The sequence below is a fragment of the Mastigoproctus giganteus genome, chromosome 2 (genome assembly GCF_048544385.1).
Source record: "Mastigoproctus giganteus isolate SK-2022 chromosome 2, ASM4854438v1, whole genome shotgun sequence".
Taxonomy (NCBI): domain Eukaryota; kingdom Metazoa; phylum Arthropoda; class Arachnida; order Uropygi; family Thelyphonidae; genus Mastigoproctus; species Mastigoproctus giganteus.
In genome coordinates, this window is record NC_143576.1 from 157366379 (window position 1) to 157389036 (window position 22658).

At 36.9% G+C, this 22658-nt stretch overlaps 1 protein-coding gene across 2 annotated transcripts in view; it reads left to right on the plus strand.

Annotated features, from left to right (window-relative positions):
• The window catches only part of LOC150089687 (uncharacterized), a 182853-nt gene extending 170628 nt beyond the window's left edge, over positions 1-12225 (plus strand). The window contains exon 4 of one of the 2 annotated variants that reach the window (XM_090389598.1): positions 9991-12225. In XM_090389598.1, the coding sequence (XP_090245724.1) occupies positions 9991-11253 (1263 nt within the window). In that variant the 3' untranslated portion in view covers positions 11254-12225. The remainder of the gene's footprint in view (positions 1-9990) is intronic. The other variant, XM_090389597.1, reaches the window with a different exon arrangement.
• Positions 12226-22658: the final 10433 nt, after the last annotated feature.

Here is a 22658-nt window from a genome sequence, read left to right on the forward strand (position 1 = left end):
TATAAGGTCAGCTTATATAAAGTCAATATATTGTTAAAAAGCCGGAGGACATCAGATCGGCGACCTGTGGCTAAATTCCTGCCCGGTCCGGTTCACCTGCCTACCCCGTTCTGAGAATTAGGTCTGCTTCTTTTTCACAGAACGACATCCTTTACCCTCCTCTTCGGCTTACACACCACGTCTGAAGGAACTATTTCCTCGTTCCCTTAATGCATGGTGTTTTTAATGTTCACCAGAAGCAGGGGTCTATAACATCTGTAACTAAACGTCTCCAACTTTTTTTTTTCCGAGAGTCTTTTAATCGTGCCTTCAGGTTCCAAACTCTGTTTCCGTCCTTTGCACAGAAACTTCGTAAGACTGTGAAAGAAATTAAATTCATTTTCATAATTAACTCCTCAGAAATTTAAAAAAAATTAAGATTCGTAGTTCTGCTTTGGAGGGATAACATCATAAGAGTTGTGAGGAACAATTTCACAAAATAATTTTTGTTTCTGAATAACAGATAGGTGAATTACTGGAACCAACTGTTCATCACGTAATAAAATTCACAGCTCTGGTTGATTGCAACATGTATGTGCTTCGCAGCATACGTGAAATGGATTTCATGATGTTATCAATGAAAAAGCGTATAATTGCCATGCCGGGGTATTTCTTAATTCTCCGGAAATCGATTCAGATACGGAGACTTTTATGTCTGTCAGGTCACCACAGCCAAAGACAAAAGCGATTGCTCTGTTTTGAAAAGCACATCCTACTGTGTTATTAGGAAAATGAGAGCGAAAACGCATTTGACAATAATAGGATTAAAAGCTTTCTGTGTGACCTGGATCACTGATGATTAACCGAGATTACCAGTCAGAGTAGTACGCGCTGAATGTAATTGTCTTTTTATTTCACTTCATAGAATAAAACTGATATTCCTAGCTATTAACCCAGCAAGTTCTAATTGTGACTAGTATCCCATCTAAGTCAAGAAAGTCTTGACCTAGATGGAAATTAAATTCATGAACCGCTGCACGTAATAAAAGTCCAGTTATCGAATATCGTGTTATTACAACTTGCTTCCCTTCATGTTTTTATTGCTTCTCTTTGCTGTCGGAAATATTAATGAGATAGCGAAAAGAAACCATTCCTTGCTGCTGAAGGCAAACAGCCTTCAGCCATTAGGAATTGGCTGTAAGCAAACAGAGTAGTCAGTAGCTATTTATGAGCAGTTTACCAAACAGGGTCAACTTATATAAAGAGAGAAAGAGAGAGAGAGAGAGAGAGAGAGAGAGAGAGAGATGTATCGGTCTCCTCATACCAGTTAACCATCCTTGAAATATAAGTCTTAAGAAATCCTAAATGATTTCATTAAACTAAACCAAGATAAAGGCGCAACACCACGATATTTGATGTTAAAAAACACTGTGATTATTGGATAACTTGAATTATAAGATATGAAAATGATGATGGTGATATATTATTCAGATAATGAAAAGTAAGAATACAGTTGATAGTAATTACAATATTTTAACTGTAGTACGCCCAGACTTAATCAAAGTGCAGGCGCACTATAGTGAACTAATCAGTAATAGGAGAAAGAAGATAATAACTGTTAAAATTTTGCCAATTTTGTCCATCTTAAAAACTATATCTTGATCACAAGGTTTTCGTCTTCACTTTCTTCCGATGCAGCCATTCCGAAATTCTATAAATATGTCTATAAAGATTATGGTTATCTTATTTGGGCCTTCCATCAAAAGCACTTAACGGTCTTCTTAAATCAACTTAAATTCTTCTGATTAAGTTTTTGTACATTAAATATAATCTTATTTATAATCAACATAATTATTTTCTCCTTGCAGTCATTTTGGTTTCTTTCTTTTAGACGCAAGAAATCTTTATCGGGGTTTCTTTTCTCTGTTTGAAATTAATTAACAACCTCATGGAATCTGAATATTACTTCAAATTACTCCAGATTTTCCAACAAGTTTTCGGCTGTTTGCTCTTTCTGTATGTTTCTCGAATCGCTCCTTTTACGAATCAACTTTTTTTGCTTTTCCTGGTTTATCAACGAGAGTTCACTTTCATCTTGCTTCTCAAAGTAACTCTGAATTCCGATTTGTTTTCCTTCCTTACCTTTTTTTTCTTACTATATCTCACTGTAGTGTTATCTATCCTTGAGCTTTTGTATTTAGAGACTTTAGCCTTTGTAATATCATATTATATGAAGTTTAATAGTGAATCACGTTTATTGCACTTTTCTCTCCCATCTCAACTGTTTTATATATTGCATTATAAATGTTAAATATCAATATTTTTGACCTAATCTGGAATAAGACAGAACAATTATCGTCCTTTTTTTTCTGGAGCCTCGCGATATTTGAAGGTCTACAATTTTTTTTTTTCGCCGCTGCATAATTCCAATCCCTTTATAGAGTTCTAATATACCAAAGAGTAATCCACACATAAAACCTTACGCTTCACGATTTAAAAAAAAAAAAATTATAGATGTTTTAAGTCTCTCATGGGCGTTTCTAGAAATTTTACAGATATCTTTGTCTTCCCCCTCCCCGTTAGAGACAAAGATATCTGAATAATGTTGTCGATCTACGGATGCAAGTCTCCTCTTCTCCCCCCCCCCATCCATTCCGACGCCTACCATTCTCTCCCCTTAGTTTCTAGGGGAGTATGTACTAATGTTTTCTTATTTTTAAGATGGAAAATAAATACAATTGAGACCACCCATATTTCCCACGCGTTTCTCAGACAGTTTCGTGAGCGGCGTGTCTAGAAAGAAGGATCGTGAGAACGTCGCTTCCTTCCCTTACTTGATTTTTCCCACGTGCAGCATCATCCTAGATAAAAGTGTGGTGCATTCGCTTCCCACAAAATGGGGCAGCTGTCAGATCTGGTTTCTGGTGTAAAGGGAATCGGTAATCACATGTCACACTTGCACACACACACCTCCTTGTTCTCACAAACTCTTCGCATAGTGATGCGCGACGCGTCCGATTTATCTTTGTTTATTCCTTCTTTTAAGTAAGACGTTTCTAACGTCGGATGTACCTACGTACGTGACGGGAGAACAAAAGATATTGATCCTCGTTGTGCGAAGCGGCTGTCCCAAGATGACGTGCCTCAAGTTCTCTTCCCTCTCTTACTAGACTAAGATCACAGACAGAAACGATAATCAATACTCCAAAGCTTTTGTTTAAATTGCATGTTTCTGTGAAGCCCACAGACAACATGCAAATGCATTTTGTCTGTATACTAAACACAATTCCTTTTCTATAAGAAACACACGATGCTTCCTTCGCTCTGGAAAAGTTGCGTTATTCTCGAATGGAGGAGGAAGGCTACAGTGAGTAAGCAATCAGAAAGACGTTGAATTTCTCTTGGTTAATACCTTCTTTCCTTTATTTTAATATATATACAATTTAAGACGCCTGTCTATACACAAAAAATATTTATCATACGGTATGCATACCAAAACAAAGTTTACTGAAATATATTACAACACTGAAATGCTTCTCCGGTTTGTATATAGTCTCCGAATCTCTCCTTAATTTCTTTAATCTGTCCATTTACAGATGACGTCGAAAGGGCCATTAGGTATATGGATCGCTTCCATCTGCTATTTCGGAACTGAGGGATTTATCCAATCTGTAGGGTTGGAAAATACAGGCAGAAGATTATGTCATGTCGTGAAAACTATGCTGGGACTAAAATAAACAATTATAGCCAGAATGTTCATAATAAATCTGTCCATTGAGTGCATAAAAATGGATATTTAGCTTTCAGTTATACTTGGACAACCGAGAAAAATAAAATGGAATAGAAATGCCAACCCAACGAAACTCAACTACCATTTAAAGACAAAAATCATCAAGTTCCAGAAAAGTCCCTAATTTATTTACATCATTTTATTACATCACATGACACTGGAGAAACAGGGATAGTATTCTGGTAAAAACCATCCGGATTTCCTTTAAAGTCGCTGAATGAATTGAAAAATAAGATGCGTCGCATTAATATTTGTTCGTTTGTAAAGGAATTCAACGCTTGTTTTCAAGAAATTAAATAAATTTACAAGGTTTCTTTGTTCAGTGACAGAATCAGTCAGAGAATTTATTAAATGTAGGAAAATAAACTGAGAAATGTAAATGATAAGTTAAAAATAATTTTAAAAAAGTGCAATCTAATTCGATTGAAGAGCGCATATGAATGAACATTCTATTAGAAGGAATTTTAAGGAAATGAAATTATAGAGCCATTGCTATACTAGAAATTATTCAAAAGAAAAAAAACAAAAAACAGCGAATGATATTCGTAATTCTATGATTTCCTACCAACAAGAATTTGATCAAGATTTGGATAATTGTAAAGTTTAATCTAGATTTGGATTGTTGTAAAGTGCATTAATGATGTTTTAACAGTGATAGACCATTTTAATAGATAAAGTAAGTACAGTAGTTAAAAAATGGAATCCGTTGATAATTCTTCTCCGATTTCTTCAATGCGATGCCTTAATAGCAAATCTACAATGAATATTCACTACAATGGATATTCTGACTTCTATCTGAACGAATATTTCAACCAGAAAAGTGTGATGTTTATCAAAAGGCAGAATTTTAAATCATGGTCTGCAACCTGAAAAAATGAAACGTGTTTTTGTTCTTTTTTTTGGAATGGGGAAACTCAATTTCGTTAATAAACTCATTAGCAAGAATTAATGTTTTCAAAACTAGCCAGCATTTCTGGTACGTACTTAAATCCAGTAATCTGAAGGATAGAATGTCGAGTCTGGTATCGTCTAGTAACATAGCGAAGGATCTCTGGAGGGAAGGGTAAATCACCTAATGGAAATCATCGAGAAGGAAAGCTATCTCTTTCAATTTTTCTTTTCTTCAGTTTTTTCAAATAAATAAAGATTTAGATGCAACCAGGGAGTCACAAGAGCAGAAAGAGTACTTAGGGAAATCGCGAAAACAAGTAATTTGAGAACCACTGTCTTAAAACAATTCAACCCATTAGCTTAAATTTATAACAGCCTGTCATAAGCGAAAACCTAAAAATACATTTCGAAAATCGTTATTTTACGCATTTTGTGCCTCCAGTTATTATTTTATCTCAGTTGGAGAAAATGATGAAAAACAAGAAACCTAGAGAACTTAGGAAAATTGACAAAAACAAAATTAACACAGGGAACTTTATTATTTTCTTTTGTTTTTGCACAATGATAGGAGATGTCGCACCTTGAAAAGTAATTTCCTTGTAATAAAACCGTCCCCATAATCGTTACTGTAGTAATACAATTTCAAGTAACCAGAAAGTATATATTGTGGCATTCGACTACAGTTACGGAGTTCTCTTATTTTTATTAATTAAATGAATCCATTATTGCACCTCATAACAGCGAGACGTGTACTTACTGGGTGACCTGAATAATATTTTTCGGAATTTATTTCCCATTCTATAACAGTATTTTATTTCTCACCATAACAAGGGTTTTATTCACGCAATATTGAGCTAACCGTAGATTGGGTTGTTGTCAAAAACGAGATGTCAGCCCCTGTTTGTCCTAGTATTTGTTGAATTAACATGACATCAGTTTCTTACTTGTTTAAGCTTGTAATTTATGTGCTGAACTAAACATTTCACGGTAACAACCAATCTATCTAAAATACAATATACTGTATATTGACTTGGCCGTATATTCTTAAAAGTGGTGATGGATTAATGGTAGTACCTATGAGATGATTATTTGCGCTGCTGTTATGAGTTTGTGCATGAAGAAACCAAGGAGGATATTGAGAAAGAGGTTACTGCGCTCGTAGTGATTCAAATAGAACCGAAAATTGTTACTCTTAAGTCTACGCTGCAACAAATGATATTATATCGTTAAGTGATGAAAGAAATGACAGAGGCAACCTTCCTGTTCTATTATTCAAAGATCCTTTGCAAGCATCCGTGTTCCATTTTTCAACTCTTCTTTATGACCATCCTTACGTAACACGACTTCCTCTCATTGGGTCATTGTACCTCACACCGAACATGTTTTTCTACATGAAAAAAAAAACTCAATCGTTTCTGATTCTCGTCATATGCATAATGACAAGTAAGAGTTATTATTAATTGAAGAACGTAGATTTAAATTCTTTGTTAATGAGTCCATTTTCCGGTGTCAGGAAGTATCACAGGTGCTTGTACCTCTAACAAAAAAAAATTCTATTCATGATCTTTTCTTTTGTTTTTGAGTTTCCCCTATATGACTATTGCTCTTAAATTCTACAGCCTTAGGCTTAAATCAAGAAAACATAATGTGAAGGTTTTATGAAGCAAGGAACGAACAGAGCATGATGTACACAGAAAGAAGGCTGAATAATTGAATCATATCAACGTGATATGAATCACGTTGATAAGGTTTGGTTCATCTTCTGAAAAATAAATCTTAAACACAGAATCCTCACTTCATAAAATCTCCTCATGTTTTTATGTCACTGACGTCTCAAATAGCATAAACTATTTTCGTATTTCTAATCGTTAACTCAAAGCCAACAGGTGATATTAGCTATGAATTTGCAGTTTTTCATTGTTTTATCTATGTAAACAATTTTATTGTAAATCCTTATTTTTGTATGCTCGTAATCCATGGTTTTTTTCCATATGTATCTTCTTTCCAGCAGAATTTAAAACGGCTTGTTTAAATTTTTGTGTAGGGCATTTATTTCACGATTCCAATATACAGTTCTCTTCCAGTTATTAGCTCTTGTAATGTCCCTAAAGTTAGAGGCAGTTATTACAACTAGCAATTCTTAATTTGCTATTTTAACTATGTATAAATTAAAATTTTATACCGTTGTGAATTTATAGTTTGTTCTAATTATGTCTGTAAGTATATACAAGGGTTTCAAAAGAATGTGCAAAAAGAAATCGGACATATTCTAGGATCTAAAAGAATTTTAAAAAAAGTCATATAAACATGTTTGATTCTGAACCACTATGGAAGTATGGCTATTTGAATTTTTAAAAATGGTTATGGAGTTCTGAAGGTTAACTATATAACAGTTTAGAATCGGATATATATATATATATATATATATATATATATATCTGATAATTAAAATAAATGATATTTAAAATAAAAACATCAGCCAGTAGTACGGCAATAATGCAGAGCGAAACGAAACGCAAAATAATATAAAATAAACAAACAAACAGGGAAGGGAAAGTAAAGATAATAGGACAAAAAGGTAGTCGATAATCCCCTATATAATTTAGTCAATTAAGTCATTAAACCCAATTAATAAAATGTTATAAATTTAAAATAATGCCAATTATAAATAATTTAGCGGTACCCCCCTCGAAGGTACCAGTTCCAAAAGACGTGAAATATCACCAAAAAAGGGTTAAAGAAACTACCAAAAAACTAAAATATCAAAATGATATTTTGATATTTTAGTTAATTATATCTGATAATTAAAATAAATGATATAAATATCATTTATTTTAATTATCAGATATAATTAGGCATCATGTGGAGGATGTGCATTTGCTGCCTCTAATGATAGCTGCATAGCCATATTTATTTATTTTTATTACTTTTGCCTAACTTTTACCTCACTTAATATAAATTAGTGGTAGTAGTGGGTTGATATGCTAAATAAGCAGCGCCTGTACCGCCATCTATTCTTTTCCTTTCTATTATATAAGCTGGTTAAGCTTGCATTATGTCAGTGGTGTGGCTCTGATCTAGAGTGCTGTCTGTTCTATAGATTATTTTTCGCTGCATAAGGACCACCGCCATGCAAATCCTCTGCATTGGTTGATCTATCGGAGAATGGTGGGGTGGTTTGGTTCTTCGATATTTCTGCCTTTGCGATGATTTGTATGACGATTGAAATGCAGCGATTCCATGACCATTATGGGCCTCGTGGTCCTCTGTCGATATGGGGCATGATGGTCAGTCTATCATTTTGATATTTTAGTTTTTTGGTAGTTTCTTTAACCCTTTTTTGGTGATTATTTCACGTCTTTTGGAACTGGTACCTTCGAGGGGGGTACCGCTAAATTATTTATAATTGGCATTATTTTAAATTTATAACATTTTATTAATTGGGTTTAATGACTTAATTGACTAAATTATATAGGGGATTATCGACTACCTTTTTGTCCTATTATCTTTACTTTCCCTTCCCTGTTTGTTTGTTTATTTTATATTATTTTGCGTTTCGTTTCGCTCTGCATTATTGCCGTACTACTGGCTGATGTTTTTATTTTAAATATCATTTATTTTAATTATCAGATATAATTAGGCATCATGTGGAGGATGTGCATTTGCTGCCTCTAATGATAGCTGCATAGCCATATTTATTTATTTTTATTACTTTTGCCTAACTTTTACCTCATTTAATATATATATATATATATACAGAAAAGCTCTCTAATTCATACAGACACCAGAAAATTTTCAAGAAAACTGATGTTTCTTTAAGAACAACAGCGTGGTTATTCTAGAAATATTTTCAAGCAGTTTATGGCAGCAGACGGCTAATGTGTTCTGCTTTTTAACTGGAAGAATTCTTAAAACCTTTTCAATCAGGACTGTAGTTAGCTGAACTCAGACTGAATGAATAGATCCCCTCTATTTGTGGCTTATACTGGATATTTTTCAGTCCACATAAAATGAAAATTGGTCGGCAATATGCACATTATACAGAAAAAGCGCATATACAGTATAATCTTCGCCCCTGTAGGATTATCACTCATTATAACAGGGAGGGTTTAGTATAACAGAATATAAATCGTTTCCTTATTCACAGTTGTAGTTATTGGTAAATTTTGATGAGATAGTCAATAATTTGCTACATCCTTCCTTCAAACAAATATCATCTGTGCGGTCGAAGAGTGGTATATTCGCCATCCCTAATATGGGATTCCACCTCATACCGAAGATGGTTTAGGGGAGAGAATGACTTACCGGACAGGAAAAATGTGTGAGGTCAATTTTCTCAAATTAATTGGCGGGTCTGTTTTATGGTTTGGAGCTTCATACGCTCGTTCACGCAGGATCCATTTTCGCAGAGATGCCAATGTATGTTATTACGAGTAAAGGACTGACTTTTTTTGCAATGTTAAAATTTACTTTGGAAGATGCAAACGGATTATAGCAGCATGCAATGACAAATAACAAATGCGGCGTCCGATTTTCAAACCTCTTTGAAGTTTCATGAGCTGCAGATTGCGAGCTATTCTGACTGATACTGAAATCTGTGTTGCTTCCGTGATGCGTTTATTACATTATTCGGTAGCATCTGAGAAGTTTCCAATTACTTTTGAGAGCGTAGTTTACAGTATATCTTACTGTATTAATGAATGTACAGTACTGATATACTTGACTGGTTCATTACCTAACAGGTTCTTGTAGATTTTGTTTTGATTGTATAAACATCCATCTAATCTGTAACAGAAAAAAAAATCTATAGTTTATGTTTTGTAACTATTTCAAGTTTTTCTTTACCAACTTCTAAGTGTTAAAATAATGATTCTGCTTTATGAACTTATATTTTGAAGATTTCATCTTACTATATTTATAACTGTTTTGAAGCTGAATGTTATATTAAGGACAACAACATTTATATATGGTTTTCTACAATGCCTGTTTGAATGTGTTTGAATGCTCTTTGGTTCAAAGAGCATTCAAAGCGTGTTATTGAAATATAAATTCTCAAAAAGAAAGTCCTCGAACTTTGGTCGTGATCTCAACACTTTTGCGCCCGTTGTCTCGACCTATTCTAACATCCAGCTACAAAACATATCAATTTTGCAAGGTCCATTAACTTCCAAAACCCTGTCATCTTATCAAGCGTGCTGGAACGATTGTTACAATGAATTCAATGAAAAACAATCGTACCAGCGCAACTGGTACGAAGATTATGATTTAAAACTTGTTAACTTAACACCCGCTATGTTCACTTGGACTATATCTTCTTGTTTATTTCGCAGGTGCGGTCAAACAGCCTCACTCGAACACACTGTCGTGACCGGCATTCTGTCCACGTGCACTCAACTCCCTGCGGCACACCTCGAGGAGACAGGCGAAGTCGCATCACCCACGAGGTCAGCGACATTGCTTACCACACCCGCTCAGCAAGTCTCCCTCGTCGTTGTCTCCCATCCGTGCCACAAGAGGGCAGCACTAGACGCACCGCATCATCATCTTCGAGGAAATCATCCAGGAATTCACGCCATCAACAGCCAAACAGCTGCGTCAGCCCGGGACCCAAAGCACGGTCGTCATCCAGAGAATCGACTGGAACAAGAATGGAAAGGTTAAGCAACAGAGAAATGCCTAAAAGAGAGGAAAATGATGCACAACCCACTTTTCCTGCTCCAGATGATTTCCAAGGTGTACCGAGAAGTACTGTCATTCCTTATCGACCTCATCCGCTATCTGTCGTTCCTCAACAATCATTAGTTAAGACTCCTGCTAGCCCTTCTTTAAATAATTTTCGCCGGTCTCCCGCTGCTTCTATGCCTCGCTCTAGTTGGCGTTCTTCCTTAATTCCGTTGTCTGATCAAAAGCTCGCTGTTGGAGAACCTGTAAAGAGGACATCGTCTGTTTTACCACAGAGACCTATGGTACGAGAGATTGCCAGCGTACCACCTTCTACACCAGCAGCCACACCAAAAGTTCAACAAATACAGGAAGACAACAAGCCTAAAATTCTCGTTAAACCATCGCCTGACCGAAATCCTGCGGTGGATAATTCTATCGACTTTAAGATCACCATTAATCCTAAAGTAGATCCCAAGCCCGCACAAGTGCCTGATGACACAAGCAAAAATTCCAGCGCTGATATGGTAAAAGCTACTTTAGCGACCACTTGGAACCACTCTATCAGTGGGAACACTTCATTTCGAAAGACGAACGGTGGACCAACGGTTACGACGCGTACCAGTATAACAACCAGCGTCTCCCATGGTGGTTTAAAGGACTTGCAGAAACGTTCTCCGGTCGACACTCCACGAACCCGCAGTGCAGAGAGTAGCCCTTTACATAGCATGAAAACCTCCCACATAGTGGACTGTACTGGTAATTGTACGGTTTATAGTGAACTCAATGACCCCTCGAGGCACAGGATGAAATTAGCAGAGGCAAAAGCAGCCTTTTTCTCCGACCCTTCAAATAGTAAAGACGCTTCGAAGGATGACAGCGGATTCTCTTCATCCAGTTCAACGAGCAACCCCATCACTATCACTCCCTGAATGAACTCACCTTCGGAGGGGACTCAGGGAGAAGGAGATGGGGAGAAGAAGATCCCCTAAAGGGACCATACACTGTCGCCACTGACTTTGTTTGTCCAGCGTTCAAACAATGACAGACGGCGACCTAGGTCACGTGCCAATCATGTGTGCCATTGGGAAAAAATAAACAAGAGTTTCTTCATTCTTCTATTCTTACCGTAGAAGAACTGTAAGCAACTGTTAGATTTTTTAATAATTAAAACATACCCGGACTTTCCATTTCTAGTGAATAGTTAATGGTGCCATTTATTCTGAGTTATATCCATATTGGCTTCATTAAATTTCCAGATAACGAACTAAGAATTATTTCTTAAATTAAATGAAAAGCGTTTAAAATGAATATTAAAATTCCAGTATTAGTTTAATATACTTTTATTATTGTAATATTAAAATTTTTAAGATGAATTTGTGGTACCATAAGCTATTTCTAACGCATACTGTATATTTCTTATTCGAACTGGTTGTACTTCTCGTGTTTAAAAACACCCTACAGACTGTGATGTTTCTAATTTTTTACGCTTCCAATTCGTGTGGATCACTAGAAAATGAAATTGCCAAAACATTAGCAATTTATGAGTGATTTTATAAATGTTCAAAAAAAAGTCTCAAGGCATATTTTCAATTGTTACACTAAATTTTGTTTCTTCTGTGTTTTTTCCCACTAATACTTGGTACATTTTATATGCTTTTGTACATATGTACATATAACTAACATGCACACAGGAAAGTTACGTTTTATTAGTTTTTTTTTCCAACAGGCCGAATTAAGTAAAAGCAGAGTAACATCTAACCTCACTAATGAACCCAGAATTTAAACTTTGCGGCCAAGTTAGTCAGTTTCTGGTAAGAACTACATGGTTTTTCCTGCGGGAACTCACATCCAATTGTGTGTGTGTGAGAGAGTGAGCATTAACAGCAACAATTCATTTTAAACTAATATTTCTTAAAACAAATACATAAAAGCAAATATATACTGAATATACAATAACACTTCAGATAAGTATTGCTTTGTTGTTTCAAAATGACATTAAAATATGATATAAAAAGTAGATGATTTTGCCATAACTTCATATTTCTTTGAAATTTCAAAACTGTATATAAAGGATTTTAAATACACCTTGCTCGTACCCAATACATGAATAAAATATAACTGCACGAAATATCTGTAGTTAATTCAACTTGTACATTGATCTATTCTAATGGAAAGTCCTGGTATTATGTTTATAGATGACTTGTACTTACCATTTGTGTATAGATGGAACCGCTTTGCACGGTATGGATCAAAATAAAATTTTGCTTTGCTCTATATTCTTTTCTCTTTTTATTTTTCCTGAATTCACAATTAAAATATACATAACTTGTAACATAAAAGAGAATATGCTTATTATTACCAAAACAAAAATCTATCATCCTTAATTAAGTAATAGCGATTTCTTGTAGGAAGAAAAGAATTTTATGGTCAAATCGAAAAATGACCGCCGCATAATCGAATCCACTATTTGAATCACAAACAGGAAACTGTGAATTTCAAATGCCTTCCTTATATATGTATGAAATAGTTGAAGTAACTATTTGAAGTTGAAGTAACTCATCTTATGAAAGCCCAGATCGATCCGAACTGCGAGATGAGGTGAGGTAGCAAACCTAGAGGGGAAAGAGGCTTAGGTTTTCTAACTTTAGTTTCTGTAATTTAAGACAGGCTGCTTCATGACTGAAGTCTCAATGATGGGTGTAGAAAAGCATCTGGCATTTTTCTTGTTAAAAAAAACAAAACTGCAGTTGCAAATATCAATGCCATCGAAACTTAAGTTGGAAATATCAATTCAATTTAACTGAAGTTGGAAATACAAACACCATTGAAATCATTATGTAAATCCCCAATCACCCGGACGACTGCATCAATACTTGGAATACAATATTATAACCTGGCAAATCCCTGATAGGTTCCTTCGTAGTCAGTCGAAGCTAATCACCAACTTGCCCAAAATAAAAAAAAAAGGTAATAAAATAAACTGGAAGCCAACTTAATCATGTTGCTGATTATAACAACAGAGAATTTTTGTAACACGAAAATTTCTATAATTTATGACACTATCATGTTGTTTACCGTAATGTCTGCAAAAACTTATATATTTGTGGAATTGCCTCATGCGTTCATTATATTAACAATTTTCTCCAAAAGTCGTGTCGCAATTCTTAATTCATCTGTTAGTTTTTTTTTTTTTTTGTATGCCGTGAGCACCAATGGAGTTCTTTTCAGGAGATATACCGTTTTATGTTATTCCTTTTCTATAATAATAATAATCGCCTACATCGATTACCGCAAGGACTTCGACTCGGTGCCTCATAGCTGGCTAATAGAGGCGCTGAACATCTGCAAAGTCAAGCCGATAGTGACAAACTTCCTAGGAGAAACGATTGATGACGAAATGGAGTACCATCATTAACGTCAAGAACATCACAACCAAGCCAATCCCCATCAGGAGAGGAATCTTTCAGGGAGATGCCCTGAGCCCACTGTCGTTCTGTCTAGCACTTAACCACCATGCTCAACAGCAGCAAGTACGGATATAACCTCAAAGAAGGAAGGAAGAACCTGTACACCCTCATCCACCTGATATTCATGGATGACATCAAGCTCTACGGGGCAACTGAGAAGCAACTCCAGCAACTGTTCCAGATCACCGAAGAATTCAGCAATGATATTAGGATGGAATTTGGTCTAGACAAATCCAGGACCCACAGATTGCAACAGGGAAATTTAGTCAACCGAAACTACCAGCTGCAGACTAGTAAAGAGATCAAAGCCATGATAGAGAGAGTCCTATAAATACCTGGGGATGATGCAGGCTCAGCAGTTACATCACAAGGAAATTAAGGCCTGCCTGACCGAAAAATACCGTCAGAGACTCAGAAGACTGCTGAAAGGAGGGAACACAGTTAAAGCCTTAAACACCTATGCAGTCCCAGTTATTAACCTATGTTTTTCCACCTATGTTATTCCAATCCATGACACCTAGGGGGTTATGAATTGGAATAACACTGAGCTGAAAGATATCATGAGAAAGACAAAGACAATATGACCAAGAGCCATCAAAACCACTACGAAATCAGCCTTGGAGAGATTGACAATTGCTCGGAAAGAAGGAGGAAGGGCCCAGATAGACCTCATCAAGCAACAGAAAACAGCGATTGTTAACCTGAATGATTACTTCCAGAAACACATAGCAGCACTCCAAGGCCATAAGGAAGATAGACAAGCGGTATATCCCACTCAACCAAAGCGAGGAGTCCTCTCCCATCCAGAAGGAACGAACGCAACTAGAAAGATGGGCAAATAAGACACTCCATGGCAGACACTATAATGACCTCCATCAAGATCACATAGATAAAATTTACATTTTTTACATTTTTCCTTTATACTCCGGGACAACCAAACGGTTAGGGGAGTTCACAAGATAGACAGAATACAAGAAACAGCACCGTATTCAGCAGTCACGGGCTTGAACTCCGGTCACTCAAGGTACGTGTACTTATGCACCCGCGCGCCTGACCACTAGGCTACGGCGACCTTAAAATGCTTCCAATGCTTCCATGGCTCACGAGCCGGACGCTCTTCCCCGAGACTGAAGAATTCATGCTTGCCATCCAAGACCAGTTAATCAACATCAGAAACTAGAGAAAATACATCGCCAAGGAGCCCGAAGTGTCCGATGACACATGTCGACGATGCCACCTGGCCTCAGAAACGATCCAACACATCAACGTGGGATACAAGGTAATCACCAAGACAGTACACTCGTAAACACGACCAGGTAGCCAGGATAATACATCAGAAGCTAGCAAGGAAATACCAGTTGATCAAAGAAAGTGTACCGTATTATAAGTACGAACCCCAGGCAGTATTAGAGACCCCAACCCACCAGCTGTACTGGGACCGCGCCATAATAATGGATAAGGCAATACTGCACAACAGACAGTACAGTTTGACATAGCGGTACCCAACACTGGCAACCTGAAGACAACCCATGGGGAAAAATCAGGAAGTACACGAACCTAAGACAGGAGATTACCACTGAGGCTATGCTGCTGCAACAGGACCCGAAAAGGCCGAGCAGACGGGCCGAGAGGTGGCAAATGAAGTTTAACATTGACAAATGTAAAGTACTACATATGGGAAACAGCAACCCCAGAGCAACGCATCAACTCTGTGGTACTACACTGACATAAGGTATAAGGTATGTTCGTGTCAGATGGCACCTGGGATTTCTCCCATCTCCGCAGACAGGAGATCAGAGAGATGTAGCATATGCAACAAGTTACGACCATCCCAATCATCATTTCAACCATATGTGCGAGAAAGACCCTACATTACACCTAGTAACAATAGGTCTCCCAGCGAACACCTACAAGGAACTCCAGAAAGTCGCAATCCTGAACACCTGTAAGATTGTCAGAGAGTTCCTCGACCAACAGTAACACCAGACATAACAACAACTACCCTGTGTACCTGGTAACAATACCCATCACGAGGTGGAACCCCCAATCAGGGAGAAATAATATAAGAGCAATAACAACAACAATAATAATAATAATAACCAAGCAACGTTTCGAAAATTAACATTCGTAAAAATTCCAGTTAAGAAATGCCTGGCCTTGACCTGTCTGTTACTCGTCTTCAATCAGCCTTAGGACGAGTACTAAGTAAAGATGTGAAGTGCCGTGCGTCTTGGGCCCCGCTTATAATACGGAACAAATACGCGATCTGTGTATTACGATTTCAGTTTGACACGCATGCTACTCTTATCATGCGTACCCAAAATGAAATCTTATCATGCTTTGTTTGCCACCTATAGGTGGCCAATTTACAAAACGTGTTTATAATTAAAGTGGTTGCCTATAGGTGGCAAACGATGACTCATCCGAAGATAAAATTTAGAACAGATAGCGTCCATGTCGAGTGGGGTGAGGAAATTTTCGATCACGTTCGACTGATCGATCGCAGTGCATAGAAATAAAAATACAATATAGTTATCTAGAGAACACCAATACTACGATTTTTTGTTAACTGTTTTCTAAATGTGATTTTTTTATCTCAAATTTTTATGTACCTGCTAATATGCTTTTTATGATAAAATGATTATAATAATTCTGTAACCACAGTATTTTATTTATTTAATAATCTTACAACCACAGTTGGTATAATCCCTGTCCTCTCCACATCGGGCGGAAAAGGCCTGAGTTCGAATCCCTTCACTGACATCAAGAATTTGTACGGGTCTTTTTCAAAACGTGGATGAGTTAGTCCGTCCCAGTTAAGGGTAAGACGGTTTTTTTCTCCCGGAAACAACTGGTTTTCGGTCTCTAGACAAGTTCCAAACACCAACTCGAACACAGAACATGCGTAGTTTATAGACATATTATGAAACATATTAGGACATATTAGGAAACGAAAGGTACGAAAAAGTTCCAAAAGGGAGTACCTGGCGCATGGTGCACACACACTCTCAGTATGCAAAACAAATCTCATTATATGACTGACACACATGTCATAGATACGATGAAATGCATATGAGACCACTGGAGCTGTAACTGTTGAGTGTTAAACCAAAGAAACTAAGGCTATGAAGAGTTAGGTTAGTTTATTGTGTTTGCCTGTTGCCTTTGATTGTTCTTCCTGTTTTCTGGCCGAAAATTTCAAGTTTCCAGATGGTAAACTAAGCAGCCTTCGCCCATGGACGACCAACCACAGTGATAAAAGCCAACATGGTACTGCAAATGAATATCTCGCGTTGTTGGTAAAGCTTTTATAAAAACAAAAGCAATGGCTTAGCTAAGCTGGAAGTACTGCCGTTTAAAAAACTTATCAATGGATCGCTTTCTCAAATTTGATCTCAAATGATGAGAAAATTCAGGGGCTTGCTTCGTTTGTGGCTCACTGTAAAGGCGCCATCCAATTGCGACATCTGTTAAGGAAATCGGCGTTCATGTGGCCGATGGTGACAAATGAAATCCACACTTGCCCGCTAGTGCCACAATAATTAGATATTTCATGACAACTGTCCACTCCCTACAACACACTCTCTTCGCTCTACTTTCTGGCCAGGATGAAGGTGATGACGGGTGGCCTTGGAACATCTAATGGACAAATGATTTCCAGCTAAGCAGCGGCGTGAATATCCATAATCGTGGGGGATGGGGAACAGTATCTCCACGTGTTATCCACGAAATTCTTCTCTAATGCCCACATGTTACTGTTTCGTTTTCGTTTGGGTTCGCAGAAAACTTCATAATTAGACGATTCATCTTCGAAAGTTTCGAGCACGTAGTCCCGAAACGTGTGTCGTTAAGGGTGAACATTTACTGTATTGTCTCTACACTTGTGATTCCTAATTTCAAGAGAGAGGAAGTTTGGACACAACTTTTATGTAAGATGTTGCTTTATCACGTATTTCTCGTCCGGTACACAGTTTCTTAAGGAAATGTTTGACGATGACCACATCATCACATTTGACGATGAACTCATCATTTCCCGCAATTTTCTCAGCAACAATAATAATAATCGTGTCCAGCTGGAAACTGCAGGATTAGAGAACTACTACTCCAAATTTTCTCGATGCTTAACTACATCTTTTTGACTCCTGGTTGTGGGGATCATCTCGAGGCATTGAAGCTTTGCAAGACATTGTCGATGTTCCCTATGATATGCTTCCAAGAATTAACAATCCTGTACTGCACTTCCAACACATTTTCAATTCAAATGGTTATCACAGAGTGCAATTTTATAAATCCCGCTGTGTCAGCCATGAAGTGGCATGAATCGCAAAACGCACCGAGGTGACAATTTTGGAACAAATTTTCATGTGTGTGTGTGTGTGTGTGTGCGTGCGCGCGCTCTTTATTGCGAATTTCTTATTTGAGCTATTCATGGTCTGTCACTTATAGGCGTAAAGTGTCAAACTAATTATAGCCACCATAAGCCATAATCAGAAGCGATTCGACAGCCTTCTTGGTAGTTTTTCGATTTTTTCTAGATTACACGTCTCCTAAAACTTTTGATATTGCTGCAGGCCATGCAGTTTTACTCCCTTTAGACTTAGAGTTTTACTCTAAGTCTAAAGGGTTCGAATCTGGATGTTTCAGGAAGCCAAACTAGGGAGCTGATGAACTCCTTAGATTCTTAGCCACTGCTTATTGGTATACCTTATGAGAAGTAACAGAATTCTGTTGGAAAAGCCAGTGAACGAACCAACACTGATTCATTTAGGCGTTTTCGCTGTTTTCTCTAGAACAGTTAGTAGGATTTTGGAACTAATTTGCATAATAAATTTCAAAAGCTACATATATATTAAAAAGATAAACGCAGACATTTTTATTTTTAATAAATACATATTTTTTTACAAAAAAAAACAAAAAAAACAACTCAGTGAGGCCCTCGTATGAGAATTCCCAAAATGTAACTGAGGCAACATGGCAAACTCTAACTGTTTTGTGGATGATATAAGCAGCCTCTAAAGAATTCTTACTTCGTCATTTTTCATTAAATTGTTTTTAAACGGTGAGGATGTTTTCGTCCAAAGAAAAAACAAAGATACTACAGAGAACTGGTTTTGCATCATTTCCTTCAAGGCCTCTTAATTTTACTGACGTACGGAATAAGTATTATTGCGTACGTCTTGGGTAAATCTTCATTCTTAAGAATGATTCAATCAGCCAAGAGCGTTTCTTGTTGAAAATTCGATTTGCCTGGTCATTATCCCCTGCTTTTTAAGTGGACTTCACTAGTCACCACTTTCAGTGCCAATGGAGTCCAGACCAGATGAGAGAAGCTAGTTCTTGCGCAATCTTTGTATCATTTTGACAGTTATTCGGCCGACAAACTAAAGACTGTTACTTAATGACTGCAACTTCCATTTTGAAAATATCTCTATTTGTTACAACAGCTTTGTGCCAATCAATGATGGCAATTCGGTTACCTTTATTGCCTCACTACTTGATGGATTAGACGCACGCAGCTCAACTGACTATCTGCGAATTCACAGTGGTGACATAAACCACGCAACTCGCAGATCACAGTACACTATTACTTTATTCGCAGAGATCAAATCGTGGTTTTTATTATATCAAATGTGACTTTGAACGCTGATTTTAAAAATAATTTAAAAGGATTTAAAATACATTATTTATTTAAGCATTTTAAACTAAAAAAAAAAGATAAATTCTCTCGAAAAGGTGACAAAAAAGGAGAAAGAAACGAACTTCTTTCTATAAAAATAAAAACGATAGGGGGAATTACACGCGCACACACACACACAAGGGTGGAGATAAATATGCTTGGATAAAAATTGTGTACTGACAACATAATCTTGATTAATACATTCTGTCACCAGCTACTGGTTTACTATGATTGATGAACCGAACCACTTTATCCTGCGTGTACTCTGTAGTTCTAGCCCCTTTTTTTGTCTTAGTTTTTGCCTGTCATATCAAAACGTTCTGAAATCTATATCCGCTTCGTCAAGCACCAAAAATGTTCACATTTTTTGTACAACTGTCAGCAAGTCAGCATGCATAATTTACCTATCACAACTTAGCGCTCCTCCGATTTTTTTCTCTTCCTATTTTTATTTAAGGTCAAGGATAATTTCAGAAATGTGTAGATTTGAATTATTATGAATAAATAATTATGGAATAATTTATATTTATGGAGAGTATAATGTATACAGCAGAACAGAGAGGACAGGAAGGAGTGGAGGGGTTACGCTCTTAATTAAGAAACATATTAAATCTAAGCCAGTGCATCCAGTCATCATGGGTGGACAAAGCAATGTTGAGTTAGTCTGGTGTGATATTAGAACTGGGAAAACAAAAATGAGAGTAGGTGTGTGTTATAAGCGTAATGACTGTGAGATACCAAAACGTTTTCCAGAGAAATAGAGTGGGCCAGTAAATCAGAATGTCTTATAATGGGGGATTTTAACTTTCCAGATGTTGACTGGAATTTGTGGGTTGGTCGCTCACACACTAGCAACACTTTTGTGGATTTCTTGGATGACTGTTTTCTATAGCGGCATGTTAGAGAGGCAACAAGAGGAAGCGATACTCTTGATCTGGTTGTCAGCAGTGATTCTTCACGCATTAAGAATTTGCAGCAGCTAAAAGACCCACTGGATGGCAACAATTGCAGTGTACTAATGTGAAATTTAATTAAAGAGATAATTTCTGTCAAGAGTAGAGAGAAAGGCTTTTGCTTTCGTAATGATGACTACAGTGGTCTCAAACAGTTTTTAAATTCTACAGTAGGACCAACAGCAAATTTTAAATGAGACGCATTCAGAGAAGTAATTAAATGAATGTCAGATGAACTACTGAGACACGGGCATGGGATGCATATCCCATACCCGTGTCTCAGTAGAAGAATGCTAAGAAAAGGAACAAAGACTTCTATACTAATATTAACAATACAAGGAAGGGGTTGAATCATATTGGACCACTTGATGTCAATGGGATAACTGTTGGCCCGGCTCAGGTTGCTGACAAATTGAATAGATATTTTGTATCTGCATTCATATGAGGCATTCTTTAGGGAAGGGAAAGCTAGAAGTTATCAAACCTGAACAATGAGCTATATGATATCGTGATAAGTGGAAGAGAAATTGTTGAAACTAAAACAAAAAAAGATGCCTGGGATGGATGGGATCTATCTAATTATATTAAGGGAAGCAGTAAAGGAAGCAAGCAAACCATTAGCCATAATTATGAGAGTATCTTTGGATTCAGAGGAAGTCCCTATGGACTGGAGATGTGCGAATGTATCCCCCATTCATAAAGGGGAATCAAAAGATGACATGAGTAATTACAGACCTGTCAGCTTAGCAGCTGTTCCAGGGAAAATTATGGAGTCACTGAATAAAGAAGTAATGCAGGACTATCTGGACAGGAATTCAATTACACTGCAGTCCCAGCGCCGATTTGTTAAGGGGTGGTCTGACTAACCTGATTGGATAATATGATGCAGTAAAAAAAGGAACTGGATGCAAAAAATAATTCTACTTGGATTTCAAAAAGGCTTTTGATACTGCTGCACATAAAAGACTGCTGTATAAACTGGAGCAATGTGGTATTAAGGGCAAGTTACTGCTATGGATAAAGGGTTGGTTAAGTGAAAGAATACAGAGAGTGGTTATCAGTGGGCACTGCTCTTCGTGGACTAACGTTATCAGTGGAGTTCCCCAGGTTTCAGTGCTGGGCCCATTTTTTTTTTTTTTTTTTTTGCAATATTTATTAATGATATTGATTAAGGTATATCAGGCTTAATATCTAAGTTTTCAGATGATAAAGTTTGGAAGGGTGGTTAACAACAGCAATGACGGGATGCTACTGTAACAAGCTTTAGAAAAATTAGGTTGATGGGCTGAGAAATGGTAGTTGAAATTTAACATCGACAAATACAAGGTACTGCAAATGGGTGGCATAATCTCAGAGTAACTTATCAACTGCTTGTAACTACACTCAGGGTTGTAGAAAATGGAAAAGACCTGGGGATAATTGTGCAGTCAGATATGAAACTGATATGCTGCCAGGATAGCTCATGGGCTTTTATCAATGATATACAGAAACTTTGTTAGTAAGGATAAGGAGGTGATTATCCCTTTTTACAAGGTCATAGTTAAACCGCATCTTTAGTATATTGCATACAGGTCTGGAGGGCTCACTTTATGAAGGATGTAGATTTGATGGAACTAGTGCAGAGAAGGGCAACCAGATTGGTGAAGGGAACAAAAGAATATGATGCTCTTCAGAGCATCATATTCTTTTGTTATGAAGGGAATATGATGCACTTACCTAAAATATGATGAATATGATGCTATGAAGGGAATATGATGCTCTTACCTATAAAAGCTTCAGTTTTGCAAATTGCGGCGTCTGGAGATTAGGCACATGCTGGGGTGACCTTAGTGGGTTGTTTAAGACCTTAAATGAGTGTCCGTCTAGGGTAAGCTGAATGTGAATAGCATACTTCCTCTTGCTGAGACTACACGCAAGAGGGAGCATAAATTTAAGTTGAGGAAAGATGGTTAATGGATAGATGTGTGGAAATTTATCTTCAGACAGCGAGTGGTTGTTAGAACAGGCTTCCATCTATTGTTGTGGAAGTAGATGGTTTGAATAATTCTAGGAAGAAGTAGACAAATTCTTGGAGAGTAAGGGTGTGTGTGTGTGTGTTTTCAAATCTTATGATGATTATAAATAAATAAATAAATTTTCTGTTTGACTAGTATCATTAAGTTATTAATTATTTTCTCAGATTTATTGCTGGATTGTAATGAAACCAGCACAAATTATAGAGATGTGATTGTATTAAT